The following is a 14138-nucleotide window of genomic DNA, read 5'->3' on the forward strand; positions in this document are numbered from 1 at the left end:
CTGAAACCAAGAGAAAAAGGGGGTACTGGTTTTGCCTTGAGGTGAAGTGTTCCCCTAATGGAGGAGCTAAATGGATTTTATAAACTGCAGTTAGGACAATTTTCTCTTCCTTAGATCTGAAACCAAGAGAAAAAGGGGGTACTGGTTTTGCCTTGAGGTGAAGTGTTCCCCTAATGGGGAGAGCTAAATGGATTTTATAAACTGCAGTTAGGACAATTTTCTCTTCCTTAGAAAGGATTTAAACATGATGAATAAACACGTGAGTATGCCCCTCTGCCCCTTCCATTACCTCTTCCCACCTGGGAGCAAACACCCAGCACCTTACAGTGGCTCTCAGTGCTGGGAGCCTTGTCTGTGAAGAGTGTTATCTGAGGCCACGTTCACCTGCGATGGGGATGTTTGTGCAAGTGACATTATTGGGGAAAGAAGAGTGAAGGGAGCAGAATATGGCAGAGGAAGGAGCCAAACAGGGACACGGAGTCTGCTCAGCCCCATCCCGTGGGGAGCTCTGGAACATGAGCTGCATTACAGAGGTGGTCCCACCTTGAGGCAAAGGGGCGTCCTTTGGCACCCATCAATCATAGGCTTACAGAATGCACACAGGGAGGGCATTATAGGCTTCCAGGCAAAGCAACTTGCATTCAGCTGGGGGCTGCTGTACCTATCTAGTAAAAGGGCTCTTGGGGTAGCACAAATACCACCCACACAGGGAGTCAGCATGTGTGCAAAGCCCACACTCTGGTTGCTTCTCTGCCTCCTTGAAAGTCACAGCTGTGATAGGAGAGAGGGGAGTAAAATAAAGACTCTTGGCCAGGGCAGCTTACGTGGCCACAGGGGGCTGTACTGGTGCTGACAGGCAGTAGAAGGGTGATCCATGACATCCTGCCAAGGGCACACGACTCAGGAACCATGTGCTCAGCTCCCCTTCCTAGAAGTGTCTTTGCTTTTCACTCTTTTTGCTTGTCCTTGCCAAGATCCAACCAGAATTTTGAAATTTTTATTTGACTGAGTAGGGTGAGAGAGAGACTTGGAACAATGAAACAAGTGCTAGTTTAAATGTTATTTTCTAGCATTTTGGAGTTAATGAAAAATAAGGTAATTCAGCAGCTCTTGAATAATGAAAAGTAGTCTTAGGCCAAAGCTAAGTAAACTGAGATTCCCTTAAGTTCCAGAGTAAATTTTTGAAGCCATAGTCATTCCTTCACACACGTGCAAAAACTGAAGAAGTCTCTGGAGCAGTAAATCTTTACTTCAATAACAGGTAGACATATGACTTGAATTGAAAACCTCTCTCCTGCATTGAAAAGAATTCCCAGTAAGGTATTGAGCATTACAAGAGGAGTTGGAAACTGGGTTATGTAATCATGAGATACACACACACGCATACATACATACATATGCTGGGACATTCTCGAGAATAATTACACCAGGATGACAGGCATGAACCAGGACTATCCCAGGGAAGCCAGGAGGGCTAAGATCACTCTAGACTTGGGCTGGCTGCCTGCGTCTGATACCCACAGGCCAATTAGCTAGGATTTAGAGCAGCCTCATTAGTGCTAGTCTTTGGGGCATGCAGATCTTGAGACAGCATCTGAGAAATTATTCTCTGGTTTTCCTTATTGAAAATGCCACCACCTGTCCTCTAGGCTCCAAGAGCAGCCCTCACACTTGCTGTCATACTGCCATGTAAATGTCTCTTTTTCTGCTGGGGTATCTCCCCCTGCTAAGCTGTGAAGTCTACAAGGACAGGGACTAACATCATTCAGACCCATGTCCTCAGTGCTGACATGGTTCGTGATATGATGACTCGGCTACCCAGTGGATGCTCAGGGTCCACTCTGAATCCTGTGCCATTTCCATATTACATATGTAAACTTACCACCCATGAGTGTTTGAGGGCAGGATGGATGAAGAAACCCTGGCAGAAGGGCCAGGGAAAGGTGTTCCTGACAGTGAGAACAACTTAAACAGAGGTGTGGAAGCGATACCAGGGAAAGAGTGTTTGTAGAATAATAATGTGTGTGCACAGTGGGGTGGGGGCGGGGGAGGATAGCAGAAAAATATGGGCCAGAATGGATGCCAGGGTTAGGATTTGGGACTTTATTCTGTTTGCAGTGGGGAGAGGCATGCTTTAAGAAGGTTCCTCAGGCAGTCTGTAGAATAGACTGAAGAAAGGAAAGCTCGTAGCAGTAGCTTGCAAACATCATTGCGCAGCAGAATCACTTATTTTATCACTTACCGTTTATTGAAAACACTTATCCCAGGCCGCACAATCTCTGAGTCTACTCAGAGGTTAGTCAGTTACCTGGAGTGTGGCCCAGGAATCTGCACTTTTAAAGAAGCTGCCAAGGTGATGCTAATGTAGGTGATCCTGGGTCTCCACGTGAGGACACTGGCTAAGGGCTTGGAGAGCCATTAGAAAATTTTAATCATTGAGATCAATTATCTTCAAGAGTGGATGCTGAAAAGATATACTAGGGTTTCCTTTTAGATTTGTACATCTTTTGTTTAATTGTATTTTGGGTTTTTATCATTTTGTTTCATTGCTGTTTTCTAAGAAAAGTTGTATTCATGTTTAACAAACAAAAGTACACAAGTCATTAACTACCCAGCTCAATGAATTTTCACAAAATGATCACACCTGTGTACCCAGGACCCAGCCAAGGAAGAGAACATTCCCAGCACCCCAGGAACACCCCCACTTACTACTTCCCCATACTGTCTTGACTTCTAACCCCTAGGTCAATTATTTATCTTTTGTCATTTCTATTTTTTGTGTGTTTGATGATGTTCATAATATATTAGAATAGTAGGATATGTATATAATTTAAATAGGTATATTGTGGTTAGTGCTCACATGTTCTTACTGATTGGGTACACAATTTAAAAAAAATTCATCCTGCCTGTCTAAAGGACTGGAAATGTTGATGTGAAGTTGAGATGTGGGTCTTGGAAACTGAAAGACCTCTGTACCTTCTCCTTCTCCAAAATCTGCAAATATACCATCTCTCCTTGGAAGTCTTGATTTGGCTTCAGTGACTCAAGAGGCCCTGTGGGTTATGAAGAGCCTCCTGGCTTTACTTCAACCTTGGTCGGAAACCATGTACTTCGGTGAAAGATAGCCGCTGCCTGTTCTTCTCTCTCCTGGTTCTCTCAGGACACTATGTGCATAGTTCCCCCAGGCCTGACACACCCAGGGTCCTCTCCTCACCCTTGCACCCACCGACCTGGGAAGACTAGCAGGTGGACAGCTCAGTCCTGGCTGCTTCAGGCTGTGGAAAGAAGCTTTCTCTCTTCTTGGTTAGCTTTTCTTACAGCTTGTCTTTCCTAAACTAGCAAGATCTTAAAAAGCAGGATCAGGGTGTGGGCTTAAGAAAAAGGCACCAGAAAGATGATTTAGTTGCCTTTTCATTCAAATCGTAGGAAGCTTCTGGCTCACCAGGCCAGCCCCAGTGTTTGGACCTGAAAAGTCCATGGGAAGGGTGGGCAGCCAGAGGAGGACTGGGGACTCGACCTGCTCAGAGGGCACCTCGTCCCACCAAGCCAGCAGTGACTGCTGTCTGAGAACTGTTCCCAAGGACTCAAGGGCCTCACTGAGGCCACTCCCACACATCTGTCTTCTGTGCAGCCAGCCCATCTGTTGTGCTTTTGCTCTTTCAGGAGGAGATGGGCATTTCCTGTGAGCTTCTGGAATCGGACTTCCTCAAATGCAGCGTGGGATTTCCTTTCATGAGGTCGAAGTCGAAGGTAAAGGGCAGAGATGGGGCACCTCCTTGGCACGAGACCCCCAGCCCTCCCCACCAGCCACTGACTCCGCAACTGCCCCCCCCCGAGGTTTCCTCCCACACCCCTGCTCCTGCAGCAGCTCAGGCAGCCACCCAAGCCCTTCCATGCTACTGTCCCTGACAGTATACTTCAGGGTATACTCTAGACAGGCTGTGTGTGGAAGACACACCATGGCCTTTGCACTTTGGCAAGCAGCAATTGGTTGGCCTTCCTAAAAAATTTTTTCTGGAACATTCCATGCCACTTTGAGTCCCTGAGACAACAGGGTAAGATGTGGTCTGGGCTGGTGACCTACAGTCCTGACTCTGTTGCTTCCCTGGACACACAATATTCTTAAGAGGTCTCTCAAAATTCTCAAAATATAAATAACTATTCCACTTCATTTTTTTAAAAAAGTCAAAGAAACTACAGTTACTTTGATATTTACAAGGAGACATATATTCTAAGCTCAAACAATATCTGCTTTTTGAAATGGAAGCTATTTTCCCTGCTGTGGTTTGAAGGAAATTTCATACTCCTTTGTCTACCTTTTTTTCCATTAAAGTAAAAGCTTCACCCTTCTTTCCTGCCTGGGTCTCAGAATCAGATTTTTTTTTTTTTTTTGTCCTTTTTGAGACCGGCCACACCGCGCTTAGCCAGTGAGTGCTGCGAGCGCACCGGTCATCCCTATATGGGATCCGAACCCGCGTTGGAAGCGCTGCTGAGCTCCCAGCGCCACACTCTCCGGAGTGCGCCACGAGCTCGGCCCCAGATAATTTTAATCTCAAAGGCTTTTGGTCCCAGGACCTAGTAGCTATTTTGTGAACCAATGGTGAGAACGTTCTAGTGAGAGAGATTTGCTCATTTCTTAGCAAATCACTTGAACCCATCAGCCTCATTGAATATAACTCCTCCAAACTACAGTGGTTCTTACATCCATGATTCCTCAGCCTTTTCCTGGCTGTTCCTCATTCGGTCCACATTGACCCCAGGAGAAGGGAAAGCTCAAGACGCAGTGCCCTTAGCAAATGGATGACACTTAGCTGGCAGAGGATGGACTGAGTCCTAGCAGACTCCAGGCAGGGTAAGCGTGGGGATGAAGGCGGAAGACCCTGAATGGGGGAGACCTCCACCCACACATTTAATTGAAATTTTTTGAGTAACAGAAAATAGACATACTTGAAAAACTTTAACAGTTGCCATTTCACTGTAAAATCCAGGCTACATCACAAATTAAGATATGTTTTGCTATCTCTAGTGGAGTATTAAATTTTGTCAGCATTTCTTAACTCTCAACACAGTCATAGAGACAACAGAGGTGTGAATATTGGATTGTTTTCCAGCTGGTAATGCCACTGCTTTCCTCCCACTTACAGATGTTAAGACCTGTAGCAAGACTAAACCCAGAGGGGGGAGAATAGGGGGTGATTCCCTGGAGAAGGCCCTACAAGTTACCCAACAGGGATGGGGCTCTTTTTGTCTGTAGTCCAGTTTGTCCTTTCCTTTCCTTCAGTCCCTGGGGGTCGTCAGGCTCCAGACATCTGCTGAGCCTCACTACTACCTTATTGGCTCACTTTGGTTGGCTGTATGATTCTGTCTCTCGTGGCCGGCCTGCCTGGTTTCTGACCTTCTGCTCTCCCAGGGCTCCGTCTCTGATTTTGGCTTTTCGCCCAAATCTTTTGCCTCTTGCCTACTTTGAACTGTGGTATGTTTAATTTAGTTCAGATCTCCTTCCAGTTCTATCTGTTCACTGGGACAAGACCCTTGCCTCTCCCTTCCTTTATGTCCTCCAGCCCTGCTTCCTGCCCTCTCTCCACACCCCACCCTCCCTGTAAGCTGACAAGTCTGCCTGCAACAGAAATTTCTGTCTAGAAAGGGATGTCCATGTGCACTCCAGATGATGGTCCCATGTAATGGTCCAGTGTTTATTACTTGCAGGTGGCATTCAGTTCAGTAGAACTCAGCATTGCAAAATCAATCCATTGCCTAGAATTTGTCTGAGTAGAACCCAAATATCTAGATATTAAAGAAGTCATAGGCTCTCAGAGCTTGACGGAATTTAAGAACAATTTTGTCCAACCTCCTCTTTTTGTTGAAATGCAAAGAGATTAACTGTCTTGGCCAAGATCACATGGTCAGTTCGTGTTAGAGGCTGGTTCTATTACCCCTACACAAGGGTTCCTCTCACTTGCCACACATACCTGATGTGTATATGATGAAAACCATTTGCTTAGGGCAGTGTTCCCCAAATCACAGGATGCTCACCACTGGGGGTGGTACACTAAGATGATTTTAGACAGTTCATGAGATTCTTTGGGGCGATAAAGCACTAAATAACATTGACTCTAACAGTGAGAAAGTTATTACCTTTTTACCTTAGCTTGGGCTACTATAACAAATTACCACTTATTGGGTGGTTTAAACAACAGACATTTATTTCTCATGTTCTGAAGGCTGGGAAGTCCAAGATCAAGGTGCTAGCAGATTCGGTTCCTGATAAGGACCTGCTTCCTGGCTGGTAGACAGGTGCCTGTCTATGTGTGCTCATATGGCCTTTCCTCGGTGCATGCATGTGGATAGAGAGACATCTCTCTGTCTTCTCTTCTTATGGGGACACTAATCCCATCATGAGGGCCCCACCCTCCTGCCCTCATCTAAACCTAATTACCTCCCAAAAGCCCCACCTCCAAATACTATTGCACTGGGGTTTAGGGCTTCAGCATATGAATTTGTGGGAGACACAGACACAGCCCATAACACTTTTCAGCCCTCTTTTACTCCTAACCACATGCAGGAGAAAGTCTCCAGCAGTGCTAGCGCACCTTTCACACCTCCCTGTCACTTACCAATCTCCCTTTTAACCAAGATGGAGTGGACCTTAGGTTCACAGGCTTCAGCAGGCAACAGAATTCAACATTGCTTTGTTTTTATTATATTCATTTTTATGACTACTTTCTCTTTAGGGCAAGTGATCCTGGATTCTCATCTATGATAGTAATATAAATTGCCCTTTAAAAATAATCTTTAAAAAAATGAGGCAACAAAAATATGAGGTAAATATCACAGGTGATATGATATGCAGATGTGACAAAAATGGGGAAGCTGATGTGTGAGTGAAATGTAGAAAAGTCCTGGTTTAAGGGCTGGCCCGGTGGCGCACTGGAGAGTGCACCGCTTGGGAGCGCAGTGGTACTCCCGCCAAGGGTTCGGATCCCATGTGGAGACCGGTTCCCGCTCACTGGCTGAGCATGGTGCGGGCGCAACACTGAGGGTTGCGATCCCGTTGCCGGTCAGTAAAAAAGACAAAAAGGAAAAAAAAAAAAAAAAAAAAAAGAAAAGAAAAGTCCTGGTTTAAGGGCTGGCCCGGTGGCGCACTGGAGAGTGCACCGCTTGGGAGCGCAGTGGTACTCCCGCCAAGGGTTCGGATCCCATGTGGAGACCGGTTCCCGCTCACTGGCTGAGCATGGTGCGGGCGCAACACTGAGGGTTGCGATCCCGTTGCCGGTCAGTAAAAAAGACAAAAAGGAAAAAAAAAAAAAGAAAAGAAAAGTCCTGGTTTAAGAGTACAAATACATCACTCCCTAAAGAGAGCCTCAGTGGATGAAAAGCAGCAGCCTGCCTCTTGCCAGAGAGTTCAGGTTTGGTTTTGCTGGTAAAGTTGTGCCTCTGGCCTGACGATTAGAAAAATATGCATAAAAATAAAGCTTGTCATGCAAATGAGCTTTCAGAGGTCATAAACTGCAGAAGGTTGTAGCAAACCCAGCTGAAGTTTGGGACGCCTGCTAATGACAAACATCGCTTCCTTTTTCCCAGTATGAATTCAGCGTGATCTTTGACACAAGCCACCTGTCTGGGGAAGAGGAAGTTCTTAGCTTCATCGTTACTGCTCAGAGGTAAGGGGGATTTAAACATATTTTTGAAAGATGAGAGATTTATGGGACCAGGAAAGGACATGCCCTGGTCACGTTTGGGTGATCCCCAGCATGCTGAGGAGGAAGAAACTGTTACTCAATGATAAAGCCCCAAACTGCTAAGTGGAACCAGATCTCTTTGGAATGGTGGTTGTCTAGTGCTGCTTGCATAGCACCACTTCTAGCTGAACTGGGTGGCACTGGGAGTCACCCAGTCAGAGGTAATGATCCTACAGCTGATGTGAGCCTGGCTCAGAGAGGTGAAGCTCTAGTCCAAGGTCACATGGTTGGGGTCCCGTGTGGCTGTGTGTTTCCCAAGTTGGACAGATGTCTTCTGTGGCTTGTCAGGCTGGGCCTGCTGCTTCTCGTGGACATGCTGCTGTGTCCCTTGATGGAGGGAGAAGGGCACCTGCAGCCTGAGGCAGAGCCCCTAAGAGATGCTCCCGAGAGAGGGCTTGTCCCAAAAGCTGAGTGGACAGATAGGAAAGGGGACTGCAGGGTGGGTCCTCACCCCTCAGGACTGTGCAGCTGCACCTCTCTGGTGTGGCTGTGAGCACCTAAGAGGGCTTGAGGGAGTTATGAGACACTTACGCCAGCATCCACACATGCCTGGAAGTGACATCTACATGTTGCTCGACCTGTAGCTCAGATGGAGAGAGAGGCACTTAGGTGGGTGAATAGGGAAATAGAAGCTTTGACTGGGGCAGTGGTTGGACACTCAGGGCAACCTTTTCATTTAAGTTTTTGTTTGGATATGATTTTAAACTTAGCAGAAATATTGCAAGAATAGTGCAAGTAATTCCTACATACGCTTTACCCAGATTTACCCAATGTTAGATTTTGCCTCTTCCATTTTATCATTCTCTTTCTATATAATTTTTTTTATTAACCATCTGAAAGTAAGTTGCAGAAATCATGCTCCCTTGTCCGTAAATACTTCAGTGTGAACTGCCTAAAAATGAGGCTTTTCTCTTAGGTAACTACAGTATAGTTAGCAAGTTCAGGAAATTTAATATTGATACAATTCTATTATCTAACTTACACTTACTTTCCAATTATGCCAGTTGTCCCAATAGTGTATTTCTAGCCACTTTTTCACGGGTCCACAAGAGGTGATTATTTTCTGTTCACACTGTTTTCAAGATCACATTATTCGTGTTCACATAAAACATGACTGTGATCTAATAAAAGCAGGTGCAAAGCATGGAGAGGGCAGACTTCATTCCCATTGTTAGAATCCAGAAGGGCTTCTTCACTGGGGAGGTGGCATTTAAACGGGAGAGTCAGTTTTCAGGCCGAAGCAACATAGGCAGAGCAGTGAGCATGTCCAGGCACGACCGACTCTGTTACACCGTGTGGTGGCAGGCCCTGGAGTGAATTGCAGATTCATGAGCCGTCTCAGAGGAAGGGCAGGGAGCATATAGGATCAGTGGAAGGTGGCGCTGAAAGCAGAGCTGGGCTGGACCGTGGGGAGCACAGGGAGCCTCAGAAAGCCTGAACTACCCTCTGATGGCAGTGTGGGGCCACTGAGGGTTTTTCAAGAGGGAAGTGACACAATGTGACAGCTTGACCACAGAGCATGAGACTGTTGATTTAATAAGGGGAGGCAGACACCTATTCAAACGTGGAAGTTCCCATTCTCCTGCCATTACTTGGATCCACGGAAAACTCACCACTGTTGGGCGGATCCATCAGTGTGCTCCCTCAGTCCTCAGCACCTGGACAGCCCATGTTCCTGGGAGGGAACGTGACATGGAAGATTTCCTTTGTCCAAAAGAGGAAACTGCCTGCCTCCCACCTTATGCAGGGCACATCAGAGAGGACAGAGAGGGTGGGAGCTGATAGCACGACTGTGAGAAATTCATCTGTTAGAATTATATGTCCACAGACAAGTGGTGCTCTGGTCTTGGATGCATATTGGAATCACTTGGGCAGCTTTAAAAAATACCAATGCCTGGTCCGCCCCCCAGAGATTCTGCTCTAATTTGTCTGGGGTGAGACATGCGCATTGGGATTTTTGAAGAGGCTCGTCAAATGATCCTAAGCCAAGGCTAAGAACCACTGTCTACAGTCGCATTTGCACTCAGTAAACATCTGTTTGGGCACATTTGCACTCAGTAAACATCTGTTACACACCTACTATTTACCAACTGCAGTGCTAAGTGCTAGACACATAAGAAATTACCAGTACCCTACTAAATTCAAGAAAATCCCCTTATATATATTAATATTGCTACATAGCATCAGGGGAGGCCTAGTATTTGTAACTTAAATAATTTAAGAATTTCTTATTTCTTGAATCACAAATGTTAAGGAGGTCATAATACCTTTTAAACACACAACAGAGTATTTCAGGTACATGTGAAGCTTTGGTGAAAATCTGGTCTTAGTGCACAACACTTGACTCCCTGCTATGATAGAAAGATTCTTAAAGCTCCTTATCGTGAAAGGCACAGTTAAGATACCAATCGTTCCTTTCTTCCGTCACCACCCTTTGAAGGTCTCTTGCCTACTTGTAGATTTAGGAGGACGTAAAGTTGAGACTAAACAGTTTCTCGAGACCTCTCCGCTCAGCAGCCATCAGCCAGGCTTTGCAGACCACTGGAGAGCATCCCAGCACGTGGGCTGGCGGCATGACTGGGAGCCTTTTGATGTTTGTCCTCTTTATCTCAACTTTTCAACTTAGCTCATTCTGGAGCAGTCACTGATGACAGATGAGACTGTTGGGCCTGAGCTGCCAGCAGCCACAGGTGGCTGGACAAATGACAGAGCAAGGGGTGGCCCTTCCATCAGGAACCAATTACTCAGACCTGGCAGGATGCTGTGGCAGGGGTGGTGGTGTCCCTTGACAGGGGAGACGCTGCTGGTCTGCCCATAGCAGTGATCCCAAGGCTTTTATCACCCCCTGGGAAAGGAAGGGCCAGGAAGTTAGGCTGTGTGGCACCTGATCCTGCCGCTCCTTCAAACCAAGGCTGCCCCATGAGGGACTGATGTCACCCCATGCACCAGAAGACACATGAGGAGCCAGGGCAGTGACTGGCCCTGCAGGTCAACATCACAGAGCACCATTGTTCCAGAACAATAGGAGAGAGGAGGAGAGGGGATGTGAGGGCTATTTAAGTCCTGTCGCCATTCAGCACTTGCCCGCTCCTTCAAACCAAGGCTGCCCCATGAGGGACTGATGTCACCCCATGCACCAGAAGACAGATGAGGAGCCAGGGCAGTGACTGGCCCTGCAGGTCAGCATCACAGAGCACCATTGTTCCAGAACAATAGGAGAGAGGAGGAGAGGGGATGTGAGGGCTATTTAAGTCCTGTCGCCATTCAGCACTTGTCGGGTGGGAGAGGAAGGCAGTGGGCAGGGCTGGGAAGGGCCAAGGAGGGCACGGAGCTGACGTTCCAAAGTGGGGTGCTGGGGAATGGCCAGGATGAGCCCTCCCAAACCTCAGGCAGGTCTGGGGACTCTTACGTTCCAGCCCTGGAGGGTCACCTTGGCTTTCAGCTGGGTCACCCATTCACTGTGTGGAGGAACCACCTGTGAGTGCTGGGTTCAGCAATGTGCACTCAGCAGCCATGCCTTTTCCCAAGGCAGTTGCTTTCCCAGAATAATGGTCACAATTCACATTTGAAACTTAGTAGAACAGTAAAGGGAAACCAGATCTTCTCTCTCCTTCTCCTGCTCCTTCTCCCTTCTTCTTTTTGTTCTCCTCCTTCTCCCCACTCCCTCCAGCCCCCTAGTCTGGAATCAGGAGCAGGAATCACAGTGGAAAGAGCCCTGGTTTGGAGACCCCAGATGAGCTGGTTGGAATCAGTTCTGTGTGGTTTACAGAGGGCTTCAGGCAAGTTGCCTAACCTATCTGAGCTGCTCCTCTCCTGTCCCAGGTGGGCGGTCCCTCTCTCCCTGGGGTCACTCACCAGCATCAGCTTTCCAGAATGACCTCATGAGAATCCTCACACTCACCCCGAGGGGACTACCTCATGTGGACAGCTGTAGCTAGTCTATTGTGAGAGCTTCCAGGATGTTTATTGTGATGGGGTTGGCCAGGGCCTCTCTCCTGAGCTTGGCTATCCGTGGATGATGGGTGACCCCTCCAGGTGGAAAATAGCTGCTGAGGTCCAGCAACCCTCTTCCCGGCTTCAGCGCCCCCACTTCACTGGTCCATTATTCGTGGACAAGGTCTGATAGAAGTAGCACATGCCATGGGCACCACACCTAACCCCTCAGCACTCACCTTTCCCACATGCCCATTGCACAGCTTCCAGCCCAGCACCTGCCACCCTGCTGCGATATGTGACAGGGCAGATGCCAGGGGATTTATGCCACCCTAGCAGCAGCAGCGGCTCTCGGGGATCATGGATGAAGGCCCGGCTCCCATGCCCTCCACTGGGAAGATAGGTGTGTGCTCGCCACTGCCTCCTGAGTCCCCCAGCGAGACGGGGCCCCAGCTTGCCGGCAGCATGAACCTCCTAGATAGCATGGCTTCATTCTCTTCTTTCCCTTCCCTTCTCCCTTCTCTACTCCCTACTGCTATGTCCAGGGGTCCCCTTCCAAATAAACTACTTGCCCTCACATCTTTGCGAGTGGAACACAACTAAGACAATAGAGTGGCCGCTGGGACTCTGTACAGGGGACTCTACCAAAATGGAACTGAGGACAAATAAGGTACAGTCTGCTCTTGAAGAAGGTAGAGATGATGCCATAATGTGGAACAGAGAAAGCCTCCTGCCGTAGCTAGTTTTCATTCATTCTTCTCTCCCCACACAGTGGCAACATGGAACGCTCTGAATCCCTCCACGACAATACCCTCACGCTGATGGTGCCACTCATGCACGAAGTGGACACATCTGTCGCCGGGTGAGTAGCCTGGTCCCAGGTTGCCACAGCTCGGGGTGCCCTCCAGTGGAATGCTGTGCTTCTCTTGAGTTTGCATGTGTAGCAGCCAGGAGCCAGTGGTCCTGCCACCTCCCCTTCCTCCCAGTTTTGAAAAGCAGGATGAAGCTTTAACTGCAGTGACTTCCTCTCTCCTCCCTCCTGTTTTCTCCTCTGCCCAGCTACCCACACACCCGGTAGGTAACATGGGATGTTTGATGACAAGTTTAAGCCCCACAATTTCTTTGAACGTTCTTTATACCTTTTTATGCATATAATCCCAGCACCACCACCGTCCCCACCTCCAGAACACCATATGGTAGCAGGCAGAGTGGTTCCTGGGATTAAAAATTCAGCCAAAGGCTACTGGACCAGAGGTTACAGCCAGATGTGTCCCAACCCCTGGCTCATGGGAGGGCTCCCTTTCTGATTAGCGCCTGTCCAATTAGCTTCACAGTCAGCCCTGGCTTTGTGTGTTTCTGCTGACTCTCTGCAGAGCTAAAGGCGGCTCTGCCTGATGTCTGTGAGGGTCTGGAATGGGCAGGGAACCATCACGATGGCCACACCATCTGTCTGGGTGAAGTCTATGGCCACTCAGTGCTGCTGGCATTGTTGGAAAGCAGGGCTATGGGCTGCGGTCTGTGGGGACCTGAAACAACCCGGCTCAGTTTTCAGCCAAAGCTCAGGCCCTAGAAAAATGAGAACTCAGTTCCTGTTTCCAGACTCAGAAAACAGAGCACATACCTCTTTGATAGTGGAAAAAAGATTTGCACAATTAGTTTAAATCAAACGAAGACCCATTGAACCCTTGACCCTAGTGCAAACTGAACTTTTTGGAGGTTCACAGTTTCTCATTTTTCACTTTTCAAGAACTTCTGGGTCCCGGCCTTGGCTGGAAGTGGAAATGCTGATACACCGCAGGAGGAGCTGTCCCTGCAAGAGCTCACGCTCTGCTGGGAGCCAGTGGAATGAGCCTCCGACGTCCCTCCTCCTGAGCTCTTGACATTTTTCATCATGTTTTTTAAACACGAGGCACTGGTGGAATATATTTGCAAATTAGCCTCCGACGTCCCTCCTCCTGAGCTCTTGACATTTTTCATCATGTTTTTTAAACACGAGGCACAGGGCCGGCCTGTGGCTCACTCGGGAGAGTGCGGTGCTGATAAACACGAGGCACTGGTGGAATATATTTGCAAATTAGAATATATTTACCTCTGTTCACAATGGCAAATATTAACCGTATAGTTTATTTTATTTTTAACTGTATAGTTTATTTATTTGTCTCAGAGGCACAGTGAGAATATACCCAGAACCAAATCCTATCCCTGGGGACAAAGAGAAAACACCCCCCTACGCACACTTGATCATGTTGTCAGATGGTAGGGGACCTCACTGTGAGGTGTTAACAGCCCCTGATGATGCCATCCGTTAAACAAACGAGTCAACCTCTGATCTTTACAGGAGCATAAAACAGGGTGAGCTTAAATGAACCAGTTCTTGACAGTCAGTAATGCTGGGAACTCACTACATTACTAAAATAATGCCCTTAAGTTGAAAATAGGCGAGTTGCTGTCCATTGGATTTGGTCC

General features: G+C 47.7%; 1 protein-coding gene across 1 annotated transcript in view; it reads left to right on the forward strand.

Moving 5' to 3' along the window:
• The window catches only part of ITGA9 (integrin, alpha 9), a gene marked incomplete at its 5' end in the record, with an annotated part of 177511 nt that overhangs the window by 96016 nt on the left and 67357 nt on the right, over positions 1-14138 (forward strand). Inside the window, 3 exons of the mRNA XM_008586608.1 lie at positions 3664-3750; positions 7582-7661; positions 12445-12534. Coding sequence (XP_008584830.1) covers positions 3664-3750; positions 7582-7661; positions 12445-12534 — 257 coding nt within the window. The remainder of the gene's footprint in view (positions 1-3663; positions 3751-7581; positions 7662-12444; positions 12535-14138) is intronic.

This window comes from Galeopterus variegatus, unplaced genomic scaffold (assembly GCF_000696425.1).
Source record: "Galeopterus variegatus unplaced genomic scaffold, G_variegatus-3.0.2 Scaffold110, whole genome shotgun sequence".
Classification (NCBI taxonomy): domain Eukaryota; kingdom Metazoa; phylum Chordata; class Mammalia; order Dermoptera; family Cynocephalidae; genus Galeopterus; species Galeopterus variegatus.